The sequence below is a fragment of the Triticum aestivum genome, chromosome 1A, assembly GCF_018294505.1.
Source record: "Triticum aestivum cultivar Chinese Spring chromosome 1A, IWGSC CS RefSeq v2.1, whole genome shotgun sequence".
NCBI classification, from domain to species: domain Eukaryota; kingdom Viridiplantae; phylum Streptophyta; class Magnoliopsida; order Poales; family Poaceae; genus Triticum; species Triticum aestivum.
The window spans coordinates 348,845,619-348,871,012 of NC_057794.1; the positions used below are offsets into that span (position 1 = coordinate 348,845,619).

General features: G+C 46.6%; 2 protein-coding genes across 3 annotated transcripts; both read right to left on the reverse strand.

Moving 5' to 3' along the window:
• Positions 1–19,620: 19,620 nt before the first annotated feature.
• On the reverse strand, positions 19,621–21,700 carry LOC123050089 (mitochondrial carnitine/acylcarnitine carrier-like protein). The gene is made up of 2 exons (XM_044472934.1): positions 21,494–21,700; positions 19,621–20,765 (listed from the first exon to the last, which is right to left on the reverse strand). The coding sequence occupies exons 1-2, from the start codon at positions 21,698–21,700 to the stop codon at positions 19,809–19,811; spliced, it is 1,164 nt and encodes a 387-aa protein (XP_044328869.1). The 3' UTR covers positions 19,621–19,808.
• Positions 21,701–21,816: 116 nt separating this feature from the next.
• On the reverse strand, positions 21,817–25,024 carry LOC123050100 (mitochondrial carnitine/acylcarnitine carrier-like protein). Of its 2 annotated transcripts, none has more exons than XM_044472944.1 (3): positions 24,792–25,024; positions 23,517–23,908; positions 21,817–22,533 (listed from the first exon to the last, which is right to left on the reverse strand). In XM_044472944.1, exons 2-3 carry the CDS (start codon positions 23,906–23,908, stop codon positions 22,035–22,037), a joined length of 891 nt encoding a protein of 296 aa, XP_044328879.1. In that variant the 5' UTR covers positions 24,792–25,024; the 3' UTR covers positions 21,817–22,034. The 2 variants fall into 2 exon arrangements, with proteins under 2 accessions (XP_044328879.1, XP_044328884.1); XM_044472949.1 differs by having other exon boundaries at positions 23,517–23,911; positions 24,792–25,001.
• Positions 25,025–25,394: the final 370 nt, after the last annotated feature.

The window sequence follows — 25,394 nt, forward strand, 5'->3', positions numbered from 1 at the left end:
CATCGGGAAAGTTTCGGGGGTGATCAGTATTGTACCGGGACCACCGGAAGGGTCCCGGGGGTCCACCGGGTGGGGCCACCTATCCCGGAGGGCCCCATGGGCTGAAGTGGGAGGGGAACCAGCCCCTAGTGGGCTGGTGCGCCCCCCTTGGGCCTCCCCCTGCGCCTAGGGTTGGAAACCCTAGGGGTGGGGGCGCCACCCTTGCCTTGGCGGGCAAGGCACCCCCTTGGCCGCCGCCCCCCTAGGAGATTGGATCTCCTAGGGCCGGCGCCCCCCCTAGGCACCCTATATATAGTGGGGGGAGGGAGGGAAGCCGCACCCAAGCCCCTTGCCTCTCCCTCTCCCTCCGTGACACTCCTCTGTCTCCCTGCGCTTGGCGAAGCCCTGCCGAGATCACCGTTGCTTCCACCACCACGCCGTCGTGCTGCTGGATCTTCATCAACCTCTCCTTCTCCCTCGCTGGATCAAGTTGGAGGAGACGTCTTCCCAACCGTACGTGTGTTGAACGCGAAGGTGCCGTCCGTTCGGCACTTGGTCATCCGTGATTTGGATCACGTCGAGTACGACTCCATCAACCCCGTTCTCTTGAATGCTTTCGCGCGCGATCTACAAGGGTATGTAGATGCACTCCTCTCTCCCTCGTTGCTAGATGACTCCATAGATTGATCTTGGTGATGTGTAGAAAATTTTAAAATTCTGCTACGTTCCCCAACAGTGGCATCATGAGCTAGGTCTATGCGTAGTTACTATGCACGAGTAGAACACAAAGCGGTTGTGGGCATCGATATTGTAAATTTACTTGTCGTTACTAGTCTTATCTTGATTCGGCGGCGTCGTGGGATGAAGCGGCCCGGACCGACCTTACATGTACGCTTACGTGAGACTGGTTCCACCGACTGACATGCACTAGTTGCATAAGGTGGCTGGCGGGTGTCTGTCTCTCCCACTTTAGTCGGATCGGATTCGATGAACAGGGTCCTTATGAAGGGTAAATAGAAATTGGCAATTCACGTTGTGGTTTTGGCGTAGGTAAGAAACGTTCTTGCTAGAAACCTATAGCAGCCACGTAAAAACTTGCAACAACAATTAGAGGACGTCTAACTTGTTTTTGCAGCAAGTGTTTTGTGATGTGATATGGCCAAAGGATGTGATGAATGATATATGTGATGTATGAGATGATCATGTTCTTGTAATAGGAATCACGACTTGCATGTCGATGAGTATGACAACCGGCAGGAGCCATAGGAGTTGTCTTTATTTATTTATTTATGACTTGTGTGTCAACATAAACGTCATGTAATTACTTTACTTTATTGCTAAAATGTTAGCCATAGTAGTAGAAGTAATAGATGACGAGACAACTTCAAGAAGACACGATGATGGAGATCATGGTGTCATGCCGGTGACAACGATGATCATGGAGCCCCGAAGATGGAGATCAAAAGGAGCAAATGATATTGGCCATATCATGTCACTATTTGATTGCATGTGATGTTTATCATGTTTTGCATCTTATTTTCTTAGAATGACGGTAGCTTAAATAAGATGATCCCTCGTAATAATTTCAAGGAAGTGTTCCCCCTAACTGTGCACCGTTGCGAAGGTTCGTTGTTTTGAAGCACCACGTGATGATCGGGTGTGATAGATTCTAATGTTCGAATACAATGGGTGTAAGCCAGATTTACACACGCAATACACTTAGGTTGACTTCACGAGCCTAGCATGTACAGACATGGCCTCGGAACACGGAAGACCGAAAGGTCGAGCATGAGTCGTATAGAAGATACGATCAACATGAAGATGTTCACCGATGTTGGCTAGTCCGTCTCACGTGATGATCAGACACAGCCTAGTTAACTCGGATCATGTTTCACTTAGATGACTAGAGGGATGTCTATCTGAGTGGGATTTCATTGAATAATTTGATTAGATGAACTTAATTATCATGAACTTAGTCTAAAATCTTTACAATATGTCTTGTAGATCAAATGGCCCATGTTGTCCTCAACTTCAACGCGTTCCTAGAGAAAACCAAGCTGAAAGACGATGGCAGCAACTATACGGACTGGGTCCGGAACCTGAGGATCATCCTCATAGCTGCCAAGAAAGATTATGTCCTAGAAGCACTGCTAGGTGACGCACCTGTCCCAGAGAACCAAGACGTTATGAACGCTTGGCAGTCACGTGCTGATGATTACTCCCTCGTCCAGTGTGGCATGCTTTACAGCTTAGAACCGGGGCTCCAAAAGCGTTTTGAGAGACAAGGAGCATATGAGATGTTCGAAGAGCTGAAAATGGTTTTTCAAGCTCATGCCCGGGTCGAGAGATATGAAGTCTCCGACAAGTTCTTCAGCTGTAAGATGGAGGAAAATAGTTCTGTAAGTGAGCACATACTCAGAATGTCTGGGTTGCATAACCGCTTGACTCGGCTGGGAGTTAATCTCCCGGATGACGCGGTCATTGACAGAATCCTTCAGTCGCTTCCACCGAGCTACAAGAGCTTTGTGATGAACTTCAATATGCAGGGGATGGAAAAGACCATTCCTGAGGTGTATTCAATGCTGAAATCAGTAGAGGTGGAAATCAAAAAGGAACATCAAGTGTTGATGGTGAATAAAACCACTAAGTTCAAGAAAGGCAAGGGTAAGAAGAACTTCAAGAAGGACGGCAAGGGAGTTGCCGCGCCCGGTAAGCAAGCTGCCGGGAAGAAGCCAAAGAATGGACCCAAGCCCGAGACTGAGTGTTTTTAGTGCAAGGGAAGTGGTCACTGGAAGCGGAACTACCCCAAATACTTAGCGGACAAGAAGGCCGGCAACACTAAAGGTATATGTGATATACATGTAATTGATGTGTACCTTACTAGTACTCGTAGTAGCTCCTGGGTATTTGATACCGGTGCGGTTGCACACATTTGTAACTCAAAGCAGGAGCTGCGGAATAAGCGGAGACTGGCGAAGGACGAGGTGACGATGCGCGTCGGGAATGGTTCCAAGGTGATGTGATCGCCATTGGCACGCTGCCTCTACATTTACCTACGGGATTAGTTTTAAACCTCAATAATTGTTATTTAGTGCCAGCTTTGAGCATGAACATTGTATCAGGATCTCATTTAATTCGAGATGGCTACTCATTTAAATCCGAGAATAATGGTTGTTCTATTTATATGAGAGATATGTTTTATGGTCATGCTCTGATGGTGAATGGTTTATTCTTAATGAATCTCGAGCGTAATGCTACACATATTCATAGTGTGAATACCAAAAGATGTAAGGTTGATAATGATAGTCCCACATACTTGTGGCACTGCCGCCTTGGTCACATAGGTGTCAAACGCATGAAGAAGCTCCATGCAGATGGACTTTTAGAGTCTCTTGATTACGAATCATTTGACACATGCGAACCATGTCTCATGGGTAAAATGACCAAGACTCCATTCTCAGGAACAATGGAGTGAGCAACCAACTTATTGGAAATCATACATACTGATGTGTGCGGTCCAATGAGTGTTGAGGCTCGCGGTGGCTATCGTTATGTTCTCACCCTCACTGATGACTTGAGTAGATATGGGTATGTCTACTTAATGAAACACAAGTCTGAGACCTTTGAAAAGTTCAAGGAATTTCAGAGTGAGGTTGAGAATCAACGTGACAAGAAAATCAAGTTCTTGCGATTAGATCGTGGGGGAGAATACTTGAGTCACGAATTTGGCACACACTTAAGAAAATGTGGAATAGTTTCACAACTCACGCCGCCTGGAACACCTCAGTGTAATGGTGTGTCCGAACATCGTAATCACACTCTATTGGATATGGTGCGATCTATGATGTCTCTTACCGATTTACCGCTGTCATTTTGGGGCTATGCTTTAGAGACTGCCGCATTCACTTTAAATAGGGCTCCGTCGAAATCCGTTGAGACGACACCGTATGAATTATGGTTTGGAAAGAAACCTAAGCTGTCATTTCTAAAAGTTTGGGGATGCGATGCTTATGTCAAGAAACTTCAACCTGAAAAGCTCGAACCCAAGTCAGAAAAATGCGTCTTCATAGGATACCCTAAAGAAACTGTTGGGTATACCTTCTACCTCAGATCCGAAGGCAAGATCTTTGTTGCCAAGAATGGGTCATTTCTAGAGAAAGAGTTTCTCTCGAAAGAAATAAGTGGGAGGAAAGTAGAACTTGATGAAGTATTACCTCTTGAACCGGTAAGTGGCGCAGCTCAAGAAAATGTTCCTGAGGTGCCTACACCGACTAGAGAGGAAGTTAATGATGATGATCATGAAACTTCAGATCAAGTTACTACTGAACTTCGTAGGTCCACGAGGACACGTTCCGCACCAGAGTGGTACGGCAACCCTGTCTTGGAAATCATGTTGTTGGACAATGGTGAACCTTCGAACTATGAAGAAGCGATGGCGGGCCCGGATTCCGACAAATGGCTGGAAGCCATGAAATCCGAGATAGGATCCATGTATGAAAACGAAGTATGGACTTTGACTGACTTGCCCGTTGGTCGGCGAGCCATAGAAAATAAATGGATCTTTAAGAAGAAGACAGACGCGGATGGTAATGTGACCATCTATAAAGCTTGGCTTGTCGCTAAGGGTTATCGACAAGTTCAAGGGGTTGACTACGATGAGACTTTCTCACCCGTAGCGAAGCTAAAGTCCGTCCGAATCATGTTAGCAATTGCCGCATTCTATGATTATGAGATATGGAAAATGGACGTCAAAATGGCATTCCTTAATGGTTTCCTTAAGGGAGAATTGTATATGATGCAGCCGGAAGGTTTTGTCGATCCTAAGAATGATGACAAGGTGTGCAAGCTCCAACGCTCGATTTATGGGCTGGTGCAAGCATCTCGGAGTTGGAACATTCGTTTTGATGAGATGATCAAAGCGTTTGGGTTCACGCAGACTTATGGAGAAGCCTGCATTTACAAGAAAGTGAGTGGGAGCTCTGTAGCATTTCTCATATTGTATGTGGATGACATACTGTTGATGGGAAATGATATAGAGTTCTTGGAAAGCATAAAGACCTACTTGAACAAGTGTTTTTCAATGAAGGACCTTGGAGAAGCTGCTTATATATTAGGCATCAAGATCTATAGAGATAGATCGAGACGCCTCATTGGTCTTTCACAGAGTACGTACCTTGACAAGATATTGAAGAAGTTCAAAAAGGATCAGTCAAAGAAGGGGTTCTTGCATGTATTGCAAGGTACGAGATTGAGCACGGCTCAATGCCCGACCACGGCAGAAGATAGAGAAAAGATGAGTGTCGTCTACTATGCCTCGGCCATAGGGTCTATCATGTATGCTATGCTGTGTACCAGACCTGTTTAAACCTTACCGTAAGTTTGGTAGGAAGGTACCAAAGTAATCCCGGCATGGAACACTGGACGGCGGTCAAGAATATCCTAAAGTACCTAAAAAGGACTAAGGACATGTTTCTCGTGTATGGAGGTGACGAAGAGCTCGTCGTAAAGGGTTACGTCGATGCTAGCTTTGACACAGATCTGGATGACTCTAAGTCACAAACCGAATACGTGTATATTTTGAATGGTGGGGCAGTAAGCTGGTGCAGTTGCAAGCAAAGCGTTGTGGCGGGATCTACATGTGAAGCGGAGTACATAGCAGCCTCGGAGGCAGCACAAGAAGCAGTCTGGGTGAAGGAGTTCATTACCGACCTAGGAGTCATACCCAATGCATTGGGCCCGATGAATCTCTTCTGTGACAACACTGGAGCTATTGCCCTTGCCAAGGAGCCCAGGTTTCACAGGAAGACCAGGCATATCAAGCGTCGCTTCAACTCCATTCGTAAAAATGTTCAAAATGGAGACATAGAGATTTGTAAAGTACATCCGGACCTGAATGTGGCAGATCCGTTGACTAAACCTCTCCCTAGAGCAAAACATGATCAACACCAGAACTGCATGGGTGTTTGATTCATCACAACATAACTAGACTATTGACTCTAGTGCAAGTGGGAGACTGTTGGAAATATGCCCTAGAGGCAATAATAAAATGATTATTATTATATTTCTTTGTTCATGATAATTGTCTATTGTTCATGCTATAATTGTGTTATCCGGAAATCGTAATACATGTGTGAATACATAGACCACAACACGTCCCTAGTGAGCCTCTAGTTGACTAGCTCATTGATCAAAGGATAGTCATGGTTTCCTGACTATGGACATTGGATGTCATTGATAACGGGATCACATCATTAGGAGAATGATGTGATGGACAAGACCCAATCCTAAGCTTAGCTCAAAGATCGTGTAGTTCGTTTGTTGTAGCTTTTCTGAATGTCAAGTATCATTTCCTTAGACCATGAGATTGTGCAACTCCCAGATACCGTAGGAGTGCCTTGGGTGTGCCAAACGTCACAACGTAACTGGGTGACTATAAAGGTACATTACAGGTATCTCCGAAAGTGTCTATTGGGTTTGGCACGAATCGAGATTGGGATTTGTCACTCCGTATGACGGAGAGGTATCTCTGGGCCCACTCGCTAATGCATCATCATAATGAGCTCAATGTGACCAAGTGGTTGATCACAGGATCATGCGTTACGGCACGAGTAAAGTGACTTGCCGGTAACGAGATTAAACTAGGTATTGGGATACCGACGATCGAGTCTCGGGCAAGTAATGTACCGATTAACAAAGGGAATTGTATTTGGATTGATTGAATCCTCGACATCGTGGTTCATCCGATGAGATCATCGTGGAGCATGTGGGATCCAACATGGGTATCCAAATCCTATTGTTGGTTATTGACCGGAGAAGCGTCATGGTCATGTCTGCATGTCTCCCGAACCCGTAGGGTCTACACACTTAAGGTTCGGTGACGCTAGGGTTGTAGAGATATTAGCATATGGTAACCCAAAAGTTGTTCGGAGTCCCGGATGAGATCCCGGACGTCACGAGGAGTTCCGGAATGGTCCGGAGGTGAAGATTTATATATAGGAAGTCTAGTTTCGGCCATCGGGAAAGTTTCGGGGGTAATCGGTATTATACCGGGACCACCGGAAGGGTCCCGGGGGTCCACCGGGTGGGGCCACCTATCCCGGAGGGCCCCATGGGCTGAAGTGGGAGGGGAACCAGCCCCTAGTGGGCTGGTGCGCCCTCCTTGGGCCTCCCCCTGTGCCTAGGGTTGGAAACACTAGGGGTGGGGGGCGCCACCCTTGCCTTGGGGGGCAAGGCACCCCCTTGGCCGCCGCCCCCCTAGGAGATTGGATCTCCTAGGGCCCTATATATAGTGGGGGGAGGGAGGGCAGCCGCACCCAAGCCCCTGGCCTCTCCCTCTCCCTCCCGTGACACTTCTCCGTCTCCCTGCGCTTGGCGAAGCCCTGCCGAGATCACCGTTGCTTCCACCACCACGCCGTCGTGCTGCTGGATCTTAATCAACCTCTCCTTCCCCCTTGCTGGATCAAGTTGGAGGAGACGTCTTCCCAACCATATGTGTGTTGAACGCGGAGGTGCCGTCCGTTCGGCACTTGGTCATCAGTGATTTGGATCACGTCGAGTACGACTCCATCAACCCCATTCTCTTGAACGCTTCCGCGCGCGATCTACAAGGGTATGTGGATGCACTCCTCTCTCCCTCGTTGCTAGATGACTCCATAGATTGATCTTGGTGATGCATCGAAAATTTTAAAATTCTGCTACGTTCCCCAACAAGTGCTTATGGTAACCATCAACGGCGACTGGCCTCCCGTCTCGCCGGATGACCTTGTCAAAGCTCTTGGCATTGCACGCGACATCCAAATAAGTGACTTGCTCGTCGAAGTTTGTCCTCCACCGACTGATTTCTTCGTCGGGTTCTGGACAACTTTCGACTGCAGTCGTGTGTTCGAATCTTCACGGCATTTGTTCTGCGATGGCGTGCTGGTGAGCTTTGATCGATGGCACCCAGGATGGGGCTCGTTGTCCTCTGAGCTTGAGTTTTTAACAAAGCTTACCTTTCACAGCATGCCTCAATGTGCTTGGAACAACGAGTCCATGAATGAGCCTATCAACGGCCTGGGAGGTGAGCTCGTAAGTATGTTTGTTTCTCGAGACAGCTGGGCTCGAACGGTTATGGCATGGATGAAGAAGCCGTCCATCATACCGAAGGTGGTTGGTGTTGAGATATCGGTGCAGGAACTGGGGTTGTACTATTTGTCGCCACCAAGGCCGCCACAGACCACGTTAGGGATGTATCTGTATCGAGTGTCCGTGCATGTCAAAGAAGTGGTTAATCCATCAATCGAAGTCTTGCCACCGCCGCTGGTGCCAGGGTCCGTCGACGACGTCCATTACAGGAGTCAACGTCAGACTTTCCCCGTGTTGGTCGGCACAGGGCATACTCCATCACGCGATGGAGGCCACTGCTTCTTTGGGAGAAGATGCAAGGTTGGCTGCCTGGATGTGCTCCAGTTTGAGGTAACAACTAAATCTTACTATATACTAGTTAAATCCGAGCTATCGGTGTGAAGCACTGATGTGCCAGTACATTTAATTGTGACCTATTCTATTTTTGTACCTGAACTTTTTTAGAAAGGGGTGTACGTCAACTTAATGTGCTAGCAGAAATTATTGTGTTGCCTGTCTATTTTCTTTGTGCAACATTCAACATATTTCCCTGTCATTGATAAAGATGATGAACGGTTATGTACGAGTTTGTTGGTTTCAACATAGCCCTAACCATAGCGATCCGTTGCTTCCACCCCTGATTGTGCCGCCCGCGTGAAATTTTTGTATGCAAGTTCAATGTCTTATAATGTTTTATATGATCGTGTCAACTATATAAGTCTTTATTGAGCATCAGCAATGCATATGGCTGAAAGATGTATTCACGAGCATCGACCGATGGGTCTCTCTCTCTCACACACACACACAAGTGGGACCCGTTGAATTATTTCTTCACTCGTGACAGCTTTTAATTAGGTTCCACTGTACTCTAACTTTTTTTCTTAAGTTATAAATTGAGCTCGGTGACTTCAAAAAGTTGTACACAAGCCTTGTTTAGGCCTTTTCAAGCGTTGTTGAATCTGGGTTGACTAACCATGTAAAGTTGTACTATACTACACAGGCCTTTTTCGTTGAACATCAGCAATGCAACTGAGCCGACGGTTGTACAAGATCCTGAAATAAGCGCAGCCTAGCCTATGTTTCTTCTAATAAATGCACAACTCGGTTCATTTTTTATATAATAAGATTACCAAGCCCAACTTAAGTTTTTTTAAAATATTCCTACATTAATATTAATTTTTTTATATCAAATGCTCATTCAAGACCATCATTGTTTTTCACCCATCCCAGAAAATGGGTCCATTTCTACTAACATCCAATGGGTTATAAATTATCAGAAATAATAAATGGGTTGCATGTACGCAATATTATTTTTTCACCCAACCCAGTAAATAGGTGTATTCAAATGAATAATCAAATGCGTTGTAAATTATCATAAATAGTAAATCGGCTATTATTATTTTTACCCGGCCCAGGAAATAGATTATTTTTGAAGCCAAAGCCTAGGAAATAGACGTATTGGCAAACAAAATGAAATAGGTTGTAAAACCTAAATAAATGGGTTGCATTCCACCATAGCTCTTGAAGCTGACTTTGTTGGCCCACTAGGATGAAGCCTGTGCGAGCTGTTGTCCATTTAGTGAACAAAACGATTTAATGATCTAAAACAGAAAGTCAACAAATTATTCTGAGATTTGTAATCATTGGATTGACATGCAACGACGATCCTGCTTCTTCAATCTCTGATCTAGTTGCTCTTGCTCCAGCAACCAAAACCATCACCGGCTGAAGCGCCTGTATCTGCCTCCCCTGGCTGGCTGTGCTGCCGTGCAGGCCTCGCCGCTCCATCCTACTCCCAACGGTGGCCAGGTCATACATGTACTCACCCACACCTTCTATTATTCTACGGCGATGGCAGTCTCACCCCGCAGCTGAACCAGTCCCTGGTACTCCCCTCCGCCACGGACTCCAGTACCCCTTCTTCCATTAATCCATTGTTCCCATCTTAGGCCTCATCGTCATCCACCACCGTGGTCCGCTCGATGATGCGTGGTCAACAATGAGAGCCAACATGGAGTACGTCAAGAGGCTGACATCTGGGAACCATCAACTACATCTTCACACGCAAGCTAGTGCCTCCTTATTATGCGGGAATAAACGATTCCTCCCCCTGACAGGTTGGACCCACCAGCTACATTCTATGCACACAAGTAAGTTCCTTCTTATTGCGTGAAAAAATGTTTCCTCCCCATGAAAACTAGTACCCACGAGCTACATCTTCACACGGAAGGAAGTGCCTCCTTATTACGCGTAAGAAAAATTATTCCTCCCTGCTAGCTTGGACCCACCTGATTCAGAGGCTGGCTTGTGGGCTTACTGAGTTGACATGTACGCACAGCTTTGTTAACCTAGTCAACAAATGATTCTACCAGCACTGACCGTTGGATTAACATCCAACGGTCGCGCTGCTTCTTCAATCTCTGATCTTCTTGCTCCAGCCACCGAAACCAGCGCCGGTGGGACCGCCTGCTCCTGTCTCCCATGGTCGACTGTGTTGCCACCGCTGTCCATGCCGTCCCTCTACTCACCCACACCTCCTATTATTCTCTGGCGACGGCAGCCTTACACCGCAGCTGAACCAGTGAACCCTAGAACTCCCCTCCGCACGGGCATCCACTTGCCTCGTCTTCCCTGGCTCCGCGTCATTCTCTTCCTAGGCCTCGCCATCATCCACCGCCATGGTGCTCTCGGCGGCGTGTTCAACGAGGTTAACAAACGACAACCATCGGAAGAGGACTTTAGGTGGTGAGGCTGACAGCTGGACCCACCAGCTACATCTTTGAACACAAGGAAGTGCCTCCTTATTACTCACAAAATAAAAATGATTCCTCCCTTGATAGTTGGGACCCGGGATGTAATGCCCTCGATGCGGCTATATCCCCCACGTGTCGAAGCACGACTTAGAGGCATAACCGCATTGAAAGCAATGTCGCAAGTGAGGTAAACTTCACACAACCCATGTAATACATAAGGGAAAAGGATACATAGTTGGCTTACAATCGCCACTTCACACAATACATGAATAAAGCATTACATCATCCAAATACAATCAAGGTTCGACTACGGAACCAAAATAAAAGAAGAACCCCAAATGTGACACGGTCCCCGATCGACCCCAACTGGGCTCCACTACTGATCAACTAGAACGAAACAACACAAAGGACAAGATCTTCATTGAGCTCCTCCTGAGCTTGGTTGCGTCATCTGCACGGTCTCATCGGCACCTGCAAACTGGTTTTGGAAGTATCTGTGAGTCACGGGGACTAAGCAATCTCACACCCTCGCGATCAAGACTATTTAAGCTTATGGGTAAGGTAAATGTATGAGGTGGAGCTGCAGCAAGCGACTAGCATATATGGTGGCTAACATGTACGCAAAAGAGAGCGAGAAGAGAAGGCAAAGCACGATCGTGAAACTATGATCAAGAAGTGATCCTAGAACAACCTACGTCAAACATAACTCCAACACCGTGTTCACTTCCCGGACTCCGCCGGAAAGAGACCATCACGGTTACACACGCGGTTGATTTATTTTAATTAAGGTCAACTTCAGATTTTCTACAACCGGACATTAACAAATTCCCATCTGCCCATAACCGCGGGCACGGCTTTCGAAAGTTCAAATCCCTGCAGGGGTGTCCCAACTTAGCCCATGACAAGCTCTCACGGTCAATGAAGGAATAGACCTTCTCCCGAGACATTCCAATCAGACGGTATCCTGGTTCTACAAGACACTTCGACAAGTTAAGACAAATCCAGCAACACCGCCCGAATGTGCCGACAAATCCTGATAGGAGCTGCACATATCTCTTTCTCAGGGCACACTCAGATTGTCCTAGGTACGGGTAGGCTAGCCCAGAGTTGCCCCTGGTGGCCACAGGCAGCTGACAGGTTGGACCAACACTCAGAGGAGCACTGGCCCAAGGGGGTTAAAATAATGATGACCCTTGAGTCTGCAGAACCCAAGGGAAAGAAAAGGGGTAGGTGGCGAATGGTAAAACCAATGTTGGGCATTGTTGGAGGAGTTTTACTCAAGGAGAACTGTCAAGGGGTTCCCATTATTACCCAACCGCGTAAGGAACACAAAATCCGGGAATATAACACCGATATGACGGAAACTAGGGCGGCAAGAGTGGAACAAAACACCAGGCATAAGGCCGAGCCTTCCACCCTTTACCAAGTATATAGATGCATTAATTAAATAAGAGATATTGTGATATCCCAACAAGGAACAACATCTCCATGTTCCAACAAGGAACAAACTTCAATCTTCACCTGCAACTAACAACGCTATAAAAGGGGCTGAGCAAAGCGGTAACATAGCCAATCAACGGTTTGCTAGGACAAGGTGGGTTAGAGGCTTGGCTCAACAATATGGGAGGCATGATAAGCAAGTGGTAGGTATCGCAGCATAGGCATAGCAAAAGAGCGAGCAACTAGCAAGCAAAGATAGAAGTGATTTCGAGGGTATGGTCATCTTGCCTGAGATCCCGCAAGGAAAAAGAACGAGCCCATGAAGAAGACAAACTGACGTAGTCAAACGGTTCCTCACAAACGCGACGTTATCGGAACCAACCCGAAGAAGCCACACCGGAAAGAAGCAAACAATCATGGTAAACAACCACCCCATAAGCATGGCATGATGCACAAACAATTATGATGCATGTCCGGTTTAATGAAGCATGGCATGGCAAAGTGCACAAGCAACCCTACAAATTAAGTGGAGCACAATATGCAACGGAGTTGCATATTGAAGAAAACACCACATGACTTATTTAGTTCTCTCTCGTTTATGTACCCAACAAGATTAAATGTTGTTAGCATGGCAAGAGGTGAAACATGATGAAACTATCTAATCTAGGCAAGTTTAAATGAGGCCGGAACAACAAAACAACAAGTCCGGAAACTCCTCATATGCATATATTAGGTTTGGTACTGTTCTGCCCTAAACACAATTTTAGGGTTGTTAAACATGCAAGATGAAAGCACCATGTTAAACTAAGCATTTTTCTACCCCATTTACATATAAAGTTTGTTAAATTCGGAGCTACGGTTAATTAGTTATGGAATAAAGCTTTTTAGCATATTCATAGAGCAAAATTTAAACAAACAACATTTTAAACATTTTAAACATGGATGAAAATGACATATTATGAAACTATATGAAATTCTAAGCATTTTACATATTTAAACCATTTTAATCCGAAGCACGGTTCAAGAGTTATTAATGCGTGAACATGGAGGGGTAAACTGTAAATATGCAGTACTCTGGATAATAGGCAAATTCACAGATCTGGAAAAAAACCACATTGGGCCGAATCTGCTGGCTGGCCCAACAGTGCACAAGGGAAGCTGGGCGCGTCCTCACCTCGCTGGGCCGGATCTGGCCAGCGGTTGGGCCTCACCATGGTCTTTGGCCCAAGGCGATGGAGAGGAAGGAGGCCCGCAGAGGGCGTGCTGGGCTGGCTTGCTTGGCTCGATCGAAAGGGTCAACAAAGCCTGGTCTTGCTCGTGTTCTAATGAAGCTGAAGCACGCAGCGGTTCGGTGCAGCGAAACATGGCAGCAGGGCGGCGACCGATCTTGGGAGCGACGCAGGAGGACTTGGCGCGACGGCTACAGGGACTTGGCGAGGCTCCAGGACGGCGCGGCGGTGGATCCGGGCATGGGGAGAGCCGCGATGGGACAAGGGGGAGGATTTTTAGGGTTAGGCTAGAGTTGATCTATATATAGCAAAAGGCTAAATTTAGGGGTATCTGGACCCTCCGATCTTAATCGAACGGTCCCGGATAAATAGGTTAGGGGGCCCAAATAAGAAAACGGTGACGTTTTGTAGATGTTTGGGGATGATCCGGACACAACGGTGGCGACAGTGCAGTTCGGGTCCGGGGCAGCTTTCAGACGCGCGCGAGGAGGGGGGCGATGCACCGTGCAAGGAGGGGTTTCGGGGCCTGGCGGTGATAGCGGACTGTGCAGACGGACTAGAGAGGAAAGAGAGGGAAAGCCCGGCAACAGTTTTCGAAGACCGAAAACGTCCAACGTTAGACTGGCTATACTGCCGCTATAGTTATCCGTTGGGGCATCAAACGATCTCCGAATGCGATGAAACTTGACAGGCGGTCTATCTACACTATAATAAGACCACACGTCAACTCTCATCCCATTCCGAGAATATTTTCCGGCCACTTATAAAATACTATTTCGGACATGCCGCGGGCGCGTGCAAGTGTGTCTGGGCTCAGAACGGACAACGGAGAGAACGAGGAGGCCGGGACAGATGCAAGTTTTGAAAACATGATGATGCAATGCACATGATGACATGATAAGATGCAACACGCAAGCAAATGACATGGCAACGACGGCGAATAACTGGACGACAACTGGCACATCGGTCTCGGGGCGTTACACGGGAGCTATATCTTCGCACGCAAGGAAGTGCCTCCATATCCTCCCTGACAACTGGGACCCACCCGGTCGAAGCATACGTAGCGTTGTCTGTCTAGTAACAAAGGTATATGCACATACTGGTCGATTAGTCTCTCTGCAACAGTGAACCATGGCCGAGCAAAGTTGCAGAACGTGTCGTAGTAAAGCCCCCGACGTAGCAGTTCAGGCAGCCCCGTCTAAACTATGCACACGTACGTACAACCACAGGGCAAAAATATGGTCATGTTCGTATACGAGCAAGGTCTCGAACGCGTACTCGCGCATACGTACAGCCAGGGCTCATGTGTATGGAGAGGCAACGGATGGAAGCAACGGCATCCTGTTCATCGGCAGCCAACCAGCTGGGTCGGAACGAAGAAACTGCATCGTGTTCGTCAGAAGGCAACGGAATGCGTCCTGTTCATCGAGAGGCAACCGACTTGGATGGAACAGCCGAAACGGAGTCTGGCGTACCGCAGTACAGAGGAAACGGCCTTTTGTTCGACCGCCTATGATCAAAACGGGATCCTGTTCATTGGGAGGGGTCTCGCGTACCATAAAACAGAGGAAACGACCTTCTGTTCGACCGCTATGGTCGAAACATGGTCCTATTCATCGGGAGGGGTCTCGCATACCTCAAAACGAAGGAAACGGACTTCTATTCAAGAGTCTACGGTCGAAACGGAGTCCTGTTGATTGGGAGGGGTCTGGTGTACCGCAAAACGGAGGAAAGGGACTTTTGTTCGAGCGCCTTCGATTGAAACGGGGTCATGTTCATCCACCGTCTACTGCCTCGCTCCAGCCTCCACAGGCTACTGTTCATCCACCATCGACTTCCTCTAGCCTCGACCGGCTACTATTTATCCATAGACTACTGTCCATCAAACCTCCGTCGGCTATTGTTCATACAGCCTCCACGGGGTCATGTTCATCCACCCCCAACCGACCGGGGTGTGGCGGCCTCCTCGGGGTCATATTCATCTAGCGGCAACCGCCTTCTACAACGGGGTTCTGTTCATCCAACCCCAACCGGTAATTGTTCATACACGACCAACCAACCAGCTCGACTCACCACATCTCGACTCGTTCTGCGCAGTAGAAACGGTCACTATTCATCAACAGGCAACCCAACACCAGCTAACTACGTTTCGCACGGGGGCTCGATCGGCTTCAGTAAGCAGCAGCAACGATCGGTCGCTCGGATTCAGTTAGCAACAGCAGCGAAGGAATCGCTCGGGTTTAATCAGCAGCGAAGGAATCACTCGGGTTCAGTTTACAGGCAAGGGATCGATCGCTCAGATTCAGTAACATAGCTACTCAATCGCTCAGGTTCAGTAAGCAAACGCCTCCCTCGGGTTCTGTTAGAACCAACACCTCGCACACACACGCGCCTATGTACGAGAGAAACACGTAAACCACACTACATCTCTTGGCCCCGACCACCCACCATAACCGGGAACTCCCAGAAATTTTCCTCGCCCTAGCTTCTACCATGATTTTTTCGTAATGGACGGCCCAAAGAATGTCATGCATGTGCGTCTCCAGCCCGCCTAGGACAAAAGGCCCAATTTCTGGCATGATTTTTGTAATAGAAGTAGGAGCCCACCATATGTGCGATGATACGTGTTTTGTCACAGTTATCGTCATAGAAGTGTCATAACCATGACAGAAAAAAAAATCGTTCGGACCATAATGTCACGGATGTGTCTTTTTTGTAGTGGAGATCATAATACGGAATTCTTCCTCATATTTGAGAAGTTAAGGCTTGAGAAGTTGTTTGAGGAGTTAAATTCTGAGGGTTCATTTAGATATGCCCTTAGACTTAGCTACGGTTCAGTTTATGTGTCACTGGCTACGGAAATATGACCTATAGTATGATGGCATTTTACAGATTTTTTGGTTATGGTCACATGACATTTTTTTTGTAAGTGATATGATTTGATTGGAAGAGAACCTTTAATATGTCGTGGCAATAAGTTTGATTTTTTTTCATTTCATTTTTATCCTCATGGCAAATTTTGTAGAATTGCTTTCTTATAGTATATAAGTGGTATGTTTCTTATAGTATGATTTCTAGTATCCATCATGACAATAAGTTTACATTTTTGCCATGGCATTTCTTATCCCTACGACAATTTGTAGAATTGTTTTCTTATAGTATATAAGTGATATGTTTTCTTATAGTATGATGGCATTTTACGAAATTTTTGGTTGTGGTCACACGGGATTCTTTTTGTAAGTGATATGTCATGATGGAAACTCAAAGTATAGGGCCATGTCAACTCAACTACATGTTACCATGTCTCTAAATCCTGTTTTTTTGTTGACATGTCAATAAAACTTAATTTATTGCCATGAGTAGTCCCATATTTTTTGTGATGACAACTTTTTGCATGGTAAAATGTATACATCTCTTTTCCCTATGGGACAATACTATGAATGATTTTGAAATGATCACATGGCGTATTTTGTATGAATTTGTTGATTTGTGCAAAATGCAACTTGTTTTCTCGTGGCAATTCGGTACATAATCACCACAACATCATATGAGTGTTTTCGCACATGCTTTTTTTCATGTGCAAATTTAATATAGGCATCATGCCATTTTTAAGAATGAGACCATGGCATGCTTATTATTGAGAACATGGTAGTTTTATGTTTAGGTACCATGGCATTCTTATTAGTTAAAGGACGACATTTTTCAAATTAGACCATGGCAATTTTTTCAATTCATGTAACAATGGCAAAATTATTTTTTAGATCATGTCAACTTCTTTTCATGGCACTGTTTATTGAAGTTCTGCTTTTTTCACACGTCAAAGTGTATATATCTTCTTTTCGTCCATCTTCTTTTTATTGAAGATAGTATGAATGGTTTTTTAAAATGTTTCACATGGCAATGTTTAAAACATTCTTTGGAGCTTGCCATTTTTTAGAGAACAATTTGTTCCTAATCATTTGCCTTGTGCAATTTTGCAGTTGGACCTTTGGCATTTTAAGTAATTATACCATGCCATTTTTATTAAGTAGACCATGGCAGTTCCAACTTAGGTAGCATAGAATTTGTATTCTTTAGCTCATGGCAATTTTATTTAATCATATGATAACTTTTTAGCCATCATGACAATTTTAGTAATTAGATCATGTCATTTTTATTCAGTTGACCTTGGTATATTCAATTTACGTAGCATGGCATTTTTATTTCTTTAGAGCATGGCAATTTTAATATTTAGAAAATGGAATTTTTATTAAGTAGACCATGACAATTCTATTCTATATAGCATTGCATTTTTATTTTTCTTGAGAGCATTGAAATTTTAATAATTAGACCATGTCATTTTTATTAAATAGACCATGAAAATTTTAATTTAGGTAGCATGCCATTTATATATTCTTGAGAGCATGTCAATTTTAATAATGAGATCATGGCCCATTTTATTTTGAGTTATAACTATTTTTTCATTTTCATATATATATATATATATATATATATATATATATATATATATATATATATAATTCCTCTTCTGTACTCCTGGAAGTATGTACTCCCATTCTCAATATACCTCATATACGCATTAATTATACCTCTTTATTATTCTCACTATACTTCATTTAATATTCTAAGATACTCCAATACGAGTTTTGTTGAAAAAATATCATCTGTGATGTACTTTTTGTAATATACCTTTTTCACGTACAAACACATCAGTATATACGTAAAATTTAAAAATATATAGACTCACATGAATTTTTTCATGGAACTCATTTTGAGGTATCTAATAATTACTAATGAAGTATATTAAAAATAATAAAGTGGTATAAAAGATTCATCTATGTGGTATATGAGAAGCGGGAGTACGTACTCACAGGAGTACACAACCATTTTCAAACAAGTCTAGTCCTATGTCATTTTTGTATCACTGTATATTTGACATGTACCCATGGTAATTTTATGTCTATTCCTAGGAAGCTAGCATGTCCCCCTTACATGTTTTTAGAGCACGGCCATAGTAGCTAGCATGTCAATTTATGAAAAAAATAATGGTGTTCTCTATATCTATTCCTCTGGTAAGTCTATTTCACAGCCATGACAATTATATAGTTCATAAATTAGCATGACATGTAATTTTTTTTATCATCTAAAGCATGTCATGTCGTAAATTCCACGTGTTCTTCGTTTATTCCTTCCGTATGATATGTTTCAAAAAAATTGCTTCTGTCATGGCACCGCTATGTATTTTTTTCGTTTTTAGCTATTTAAAATGAGGTCCGAGTAGCACTTTTTAAGTTTTGTTGTATTTCAGTAAAATGTTTTTTGGGCCCAACTGAGTCTTAGGGATTGTCGTGAAGAGGGAGGGGTTTGCTTGTTCGTCAGGACCACTTCCCCTGGCTTTCGTCAACTAGATATTGGTGTCTTCTTTTAAAGGTCGAATAATTTTACGGTAATGTTAGCTACAAACGGTTGCTAGGAACACCTCCTAAGTGAACATTCCACACCCTACACAATCAAGATCTGACGGTGGCAGTTTGTGGAAGAAAACGGCACCAAAATAAAACACTAAAACTGTTACTCAGTTCGCAAATGCCACTCCTACCTCGCAATGAACGGTCGCTAGCTAGAGGGTTCCTAATTTTAATATACTAGTAAGGTACACGTGCATTACACGCATGAGATTTGGCAACTAAATTATGAATAAATATCATATTATAGTATGTAAGTTTTAAGTCATATATGCATGATGTAGATGTTCGTTTAATTCTTATAGTTCATCTCATTCAAAATCATTTAGTTTTTATAAAAAACTGATCTATTTTAAGATTCATGAAATTGTGCGTTGTAAAGCATAAAGTAAAAATAAATAATGGCAATTCATGTAGAAAAAAATTTAGATAATTATGATACGGAAGATTGTAGAACAAAGAAGAAGTGCTCGTGTTTTGAGATTTGTGCATTATTCTTAAGTTTCCATGGAGTCTTCTAGATTGTACATGTGATAAAATCTGATAAAATGTAGATGATATCCAACGGCCAGCAATGCTTTGATTTGCCATCTCTGCACCGTCGGATTGGCTTTATCCGACCATCTGTTAAAGTTATGCGCACACTATACAGGGGTATAGATGACCTTGACCTTCTCCAGAAAGAAAGAAAGAAAATGCAAATGCAAATTTCGTTCGATTCACACACATGGCTTGGTTTTCTGTTACAGAGACAGAGGACTGTCCCGACGACGATAACTGAACCATCAGGGTGGAGGAACAAGAACGAAGTCAAGAATGACCAGCAGCCTGCAGGTCGCCTAGAGCAGGGACCTGGTCACCTCGTACGCGAGGAAGCAGGCGCCGTTGGCCGGAACGCTGCGCGCCATGGCCGGCCCGAACCCCCTGTACAGACCCCTGGCCCCGTCGGCGGCGAGGATCTTCTTGAACGCGTCCATGGAGCCCGAGTACTTTGGGTTCTTGAAGTCGTCCACCTGGAGCTTGCTCTTCACCACGTCGGTCGGGTACACGGACCCCCAGAACGCCGCCCCCGCGACCCCGCCGGCGAGGATCAGGGAGCCCCTGCCCAGCTCCGACGTGTCCTGCCCGCCGGCAATGAACTGCTTCGTGGCCTCGTAGACGCCGAACATGAGCGCGTTGCCGGGGATCTCGCGCGCCATTGTGGGGACGAGGCCCTTGAAGAGGCCCCGCACGCCGCCCTCCGACCGCAACACGTGCCTCGCCACGTCCAGCGGCCCGCCGTACTTCACCGCGGCAGCGCTGGCCGTGGTGGTGACGGTGGCAGCCGCGCCGCCTGCGGCAGGAGCAGCAGCGGCGGCGGCGGCGGCAGGAGCGGCGGTGGCCAGCGCGCTCTGCGCCTGCAGCCTGCACTTGATGAGCTCGGTGGGGCAGGCGAGGAAGGAGACGGCGACGCCGGCCCCGGCGCCGGCGACGACCTGCTGGCCGACGGTGAGCGCGGCGCCGGGCTCGGAGCGCAGCAGGGCCTCCATCTGGCCCCGGACGGTGAAGAGCACGGCGTTGAAGGCGGCGACGGTGGCGAGCGGGGCGCCCATGCCCTTGTAGAGACCCCGGGGGCCCTCGGCCGAGATGGTCTGCTTGACGGCGTCCATGGCGCCGGCGAACTTGGGCGGCTGGCCGGGCGGCGGCGTGGGCTGGCTCTGCAGCTTCACCTTGATGGTGTCGAACGGGTGGCCGACGACCAGCTGCGCCGCGCCGCCCACCGTGCCGGCGGCCAGGTCCTTGGCCACGTCCCCCATCTGCTCCCACAACAGTTTGGATTGGGAAGGATGGATCCCGATTAGTTTCCTCAATGCTTTGCTTTGCTGATTTGTTTTAAGTTTTTTGGAGATAATAAGGCATGAAAATCGAGCATCAACAGCCTGTCAATGTTCGCATCCTATACGATACGATACCGTTTGACGGGAAAAGATCCTGTCAAACCACGAAGACCGGCAGCGCCATCCTGGCAACCTTGCAGCATCGACACAAATCTCTATGCGAAAACCGCTGGCGAGAGCGAAACCACGGAAGCACGACACTGTGAGTAAAAAAAAAATACTCTGTATCCCCTGTCCCCCAAAAACTGCTGTCAAACTCTGGCTTTGGCACTTTTAAATGAAATTCAGACGGGCAATCTCTCCCCTAAACGATCATTCAAAAAAAAACCAAGAATATATAAATACAGACGCCCGACAAGTTTCAACCGTATCATCGCAATCCTGACACACACGCAGTCACCACAGCAATGCAACATGACAGCCTGTCTCAAGTCTCAACTGGATCACAAAAGCTTTGGATTTTGTTTGTGCATCAAGAATCACAAGGCACATTCAGCAAGAACTTAAAAAGATCATCACGCAAGAACTTAAAAAGACCATCGCATCCGATGATCCTACAACCCCACCCAACAAGTTTCCAAACTTTCCATGGTCTGCAGATGAACAGGAAAAGCGGGCATTCACAGGACGAAATGGAAGAGAATTACCTTGACTCCGAGGCGAAATGGAGCTGGACTCAATCCGCCCTTCCACCCAGAACAAAGATGAGGAGAGAACACACCACTAAGCCAGCGGCAAAAATACAGGCCAGGAAGAAGGGTTAGGTGGTTCAGATGCCAAGCAAGCCCAGAACCACCCACCCACCCCCTCACCAGACGCTGCAACCAAACAAAACCACAAAGGCGCACCCACATCGCCGTCAGACAATCGCTCCCTCACCATTGGATCGCCGTCGGATGGCCAATCCACTCCCAGCCAACCATTCCGACAAGCCAAATTACCAGCCACTACTACACTCACACATGACACATGCGCAGGTAAAGCTCAACCTTTATTATCACCAACGATCCTGCCATTGCTGCCAGTCTATGCAAGGTTTTCAGAAACAACGTCGCAGCAAAGAAGAATGGTTAATTTTTCCTTTCTTTTGTTTGCCATGGTCCTGAATTATCTCTCAGTTGCTCCGTGGAACGCCGCTTCAGCCGCGTCGGAGAAGAGACTTAGGGCGGCGCCGGGACCTTGGGTCAGTCAGCCCATGGCCGACCGCGTGATCTCGTAGGCCACGAAGGTGGCGGCATTTGCCGGGACGCTGCGGGCCATGGCGGGGCCGAACCCCTTGTACAGGCCCTTGACCCCGTCGGCCGCGACGATCTTCTTGAGAGCGTCGATCGACCCCGAGTACCTCGGCTTCTTGTAGTCGTCCACCTGGATCACGCTCTTCACGACGTCGGTTGGGTACACCGTGAGCCACAGAGCTCCTCCGGCGAGGCCACCGGCAAGGATGAGAGAGCCCTGGCCGAGGCCAGACGTGTCCCGACCGCCGGCCATGTACTGCTTAACGGCCTCGTACACGCCAAACATTATGGCGTTGCCGGGGATCTCACGGCCCATTGTTGGGACAATGCCCTTGAACAGACCTTTGACGCCAGCGTTCCTCATGACATGCCTAGCCACATCCATTGGCCCTTTGGGTAGCGCCACGCCGGAGACAGCACCTGCTTCAGCTAAAGAGCTCTGGGCCTGCAACCTGCATATAACTCAGCAGCTGTAATCCTCTCTTCTTCAATAACACATATGAAAGTACAAAAACGACTATATATATTCATTGGATGCGCCCATTGCCAGCCAAACAAAATCAAGTGCAATACTGCAACAACTCCCAGATGTAAGTGTAAGATATCATCAATCCAAAGATGAGTTTACAAAGAGGATGATCAATTTAAACTGCCAAAACGTCTTACATTTGTGAACAGAGGATGTACTTGACAGACACATAATTCAGTTTTTTTAGGTATGCAGTCTTATGCCATTTGCGTTAAGAGCACTAGGAAATTAATCCTTCAGAAATTTTTCAGTGACCCTAGAATCAACAGAAGCAACGCACTGCAGCAATGAATCACATGGTGAGGGAAAGTCAGATAAACTGTGATACAGAAAAATGCATACTTTAGATCCAAACTGACTAGAGAGACACGGTTCAGTTTTTCAGCTATGCAATTATTGTCATTGGTTATACAGGCGCCAATGCCTATATCTGAAATCTGACTGGTGTGAGTCAGATGCCTTCTTTCAACGACCCTATATTATAGAGCATTAATCCACAGTGGCAATGCATGATATGATGCAAGATAAACACACTGAAATGCACGGCAAGGAAGTACTCCCTCCATTCCTAAATATAAGTCTTTGGAGAGATTTCACTATAGACCACACATGAAGCAAAATGAGTGAATCTACACTCTAAAATGCATCTATATGCATCCGTATATGGTCCGTAGTGAAATCTATGCGAAGACTTATATTTAGGAACGGAGGGAGAACATGACATTGATGACATCTAGCGTGTGCAAAAAAGGACAACTTCAGAGAATGATGAATATCATGACTTTAGCACATAAATTATAATCCCACTTACGAAACTTCCCAATCTCGTCATCGGAATGATGTGGAGATTATATCAGATGATGAAAGTAAATTAAATGAAAACTGGCATTGTGCAACTTTGGTTACCTGCACTTGATCAGCTCGGTTGGGCATGCCAGGAAGGAGACTGCAAGCCCAGCACCAGCACCAGCGACAACCTGCTGTTTTACCGTCAATGGCGCCCCAGGCTCCGATCTCAAGAGAGTCTCCATCTGGCCCCTCACAGTGAACAGGAGAGCGTTAAAGGCTGCAACAGTAGCGAGAGGAGCCCCCATCCCCTTGTAGAGTCCCCTTGGCCCTTCAGCCGCAACCGTTTGCTTGACAGCATCAAAGGCGCCGGCATACTTAGGAAGCTGGCCTGGAGCAGGGCTGGGCTGGCTCTGGAGCTTGACCTTGATGGTGTCAAATGGGTGCCCAACAACCAGATTGGCGATCCCTCCGACGGTTCCGGCTGTCAAGTCCTTGGCAATGTCCCCCATCTGCTGAATACAATGCAATCAAATTACATTATCCTGTATTTAATCATGATTCATTCTTTTTTCTTTGATACATGTGAGCAGGATTTGAGAGCATAATAGTTGCTTGATCATATGTAATGTACTAGGATATACGCCCTCCGTCCCAAAATGCAAGATCATTTTCAACAATATCATAGTGTCAAAAATGATCTTATATTTTGGGACGTAGGGAGTAAATGTGAGCAGGATCTGGGAGCATATTTGTTTTCAGGATAATTGCTTGATCACATACGTAATGTATTTGGATAGAACTGTGAGTAAAACATGCTGTAGATAATAATTGGCGTGAGCAACACAATGATCTCACAGGTTGATAAGTCATCGAGTCATCGAGCCATTTTTTTAGTTGATTGATCGTTACACGTTCGAATCGCAAACAGATGCATTAATTAATTAATAGCGCAATAAATCTTTATCCCTGCATACGCAGTTAAAGGGTCTGTATATCTAACTGAAAAACAAAATGAAAACAGAGAGGGCTTGCATCTATCAGGGCGGGGCACAGTTTGGTTCATTAGAACCCCCCAAAATCTTGGAAAATAAGATTCCGCCCGAGAACTAAGCCGTCGCATAGGATCAACTCGGACCGAGTAGTGCGCGCCCCAGAAGAAGAACCTAGCGGAACCACGGACGCAGGGATGGGCAGCGCGTGGCATCGGGAACCGGAGTGGATCAGCGGGCCACCGCCGCCGGCAAACGGACCGGCGGCGAACCGCACGGGGACGACGAGCGAGCGGGGCCACGTCCACAATTCCTCACTGCCACGGCGAGGGGAGGGCGGCACGAACCGTTGGCAAATCCGTCCGATCACGGGGTGGGAAACGAGGGAGGCGGCGTCGCTTACCGCGAGAAGGAGACGAGATCACCGCAACCCTGCCGGGGCCTCTCCGTCTCCTCGCCGTCGGAGAGGAGGAGGAGCGGGCGAGGAGTGACTGGATTGGAAAAATGGGATTATGAATCGCGCTTTCGGTCTCGGGGTTTATTCAGTCGAGCGGGGGCAGGCGGGGGCAGGGCACGGAATTCCGGGTATGTCTGGCTGGGTTGGTGGCTCCCTCCCCTCCCCTTTCCTTTCCTTTCCTTTCTGGCGCTCTGCACGTATCCCATCGGCGATGCGATGCGATGCGGCGTGGCCAAAGGAAGGGGGACACGCACGCTGCCGTTACACGGAGATCAATCAGTCAATCAGCCGAGATCTGATCCGGGAAGGACGAAAACAGAAGCCACGACGAGGTCGCTCGCTCGCTCGCAGTGCTGCACGTGTTCTCACGACAGGTTTCGTTGGATAGATCGGCACATGGAGACCGGTGTCAGGCGTGCATGGGCTGCGGATTCAGGGATCGCTCCTGCTGCCACGGTGCGTAGGTATCTACCCATCACGGAGTGGTTGAGTTGGTTAGATGGACAGTGGTATCCCAACCCATCAGGGTTCAAATCCTGGTGCTCGCAT

What these genes read in the sequence shown, in the direction of transcription:
- LOC123050089 (XM_044472934.1), bottom strand. Translation starts at nt 21,700, where the DNA reads ATGTGGGTGCGCCTTTGTGGTTTTGTTTGGTTGCAGCGTCTGGTGAGG. An exon ending in CATTTCGCCTCGGAGTCAAG is followed by an intron (nt 20,766 to 21,493) that starts GTAATTCTCTTC and finishes TTGTGGGAGCAG; the next exon opens with ATGGGGGACGTGGCCAAGGA.
- LOC123050100 (XM_044472944.1), bottom strand. Translation starts at nt 23,908, where the DNA reads ATGGGGGACATTGCCAAGGACTTGACAGCCGGAACCGTCGGAGGGATC. An exon ending in ACCGAGCTGATCAAGTGCAG is followed by an intron (nt 22,534 to 23,516) that starts GTAACCAAAGTT and finishes AGTTATATGCAG; the next exon opens with GTTGCAGGCCCAGAGCTCTT.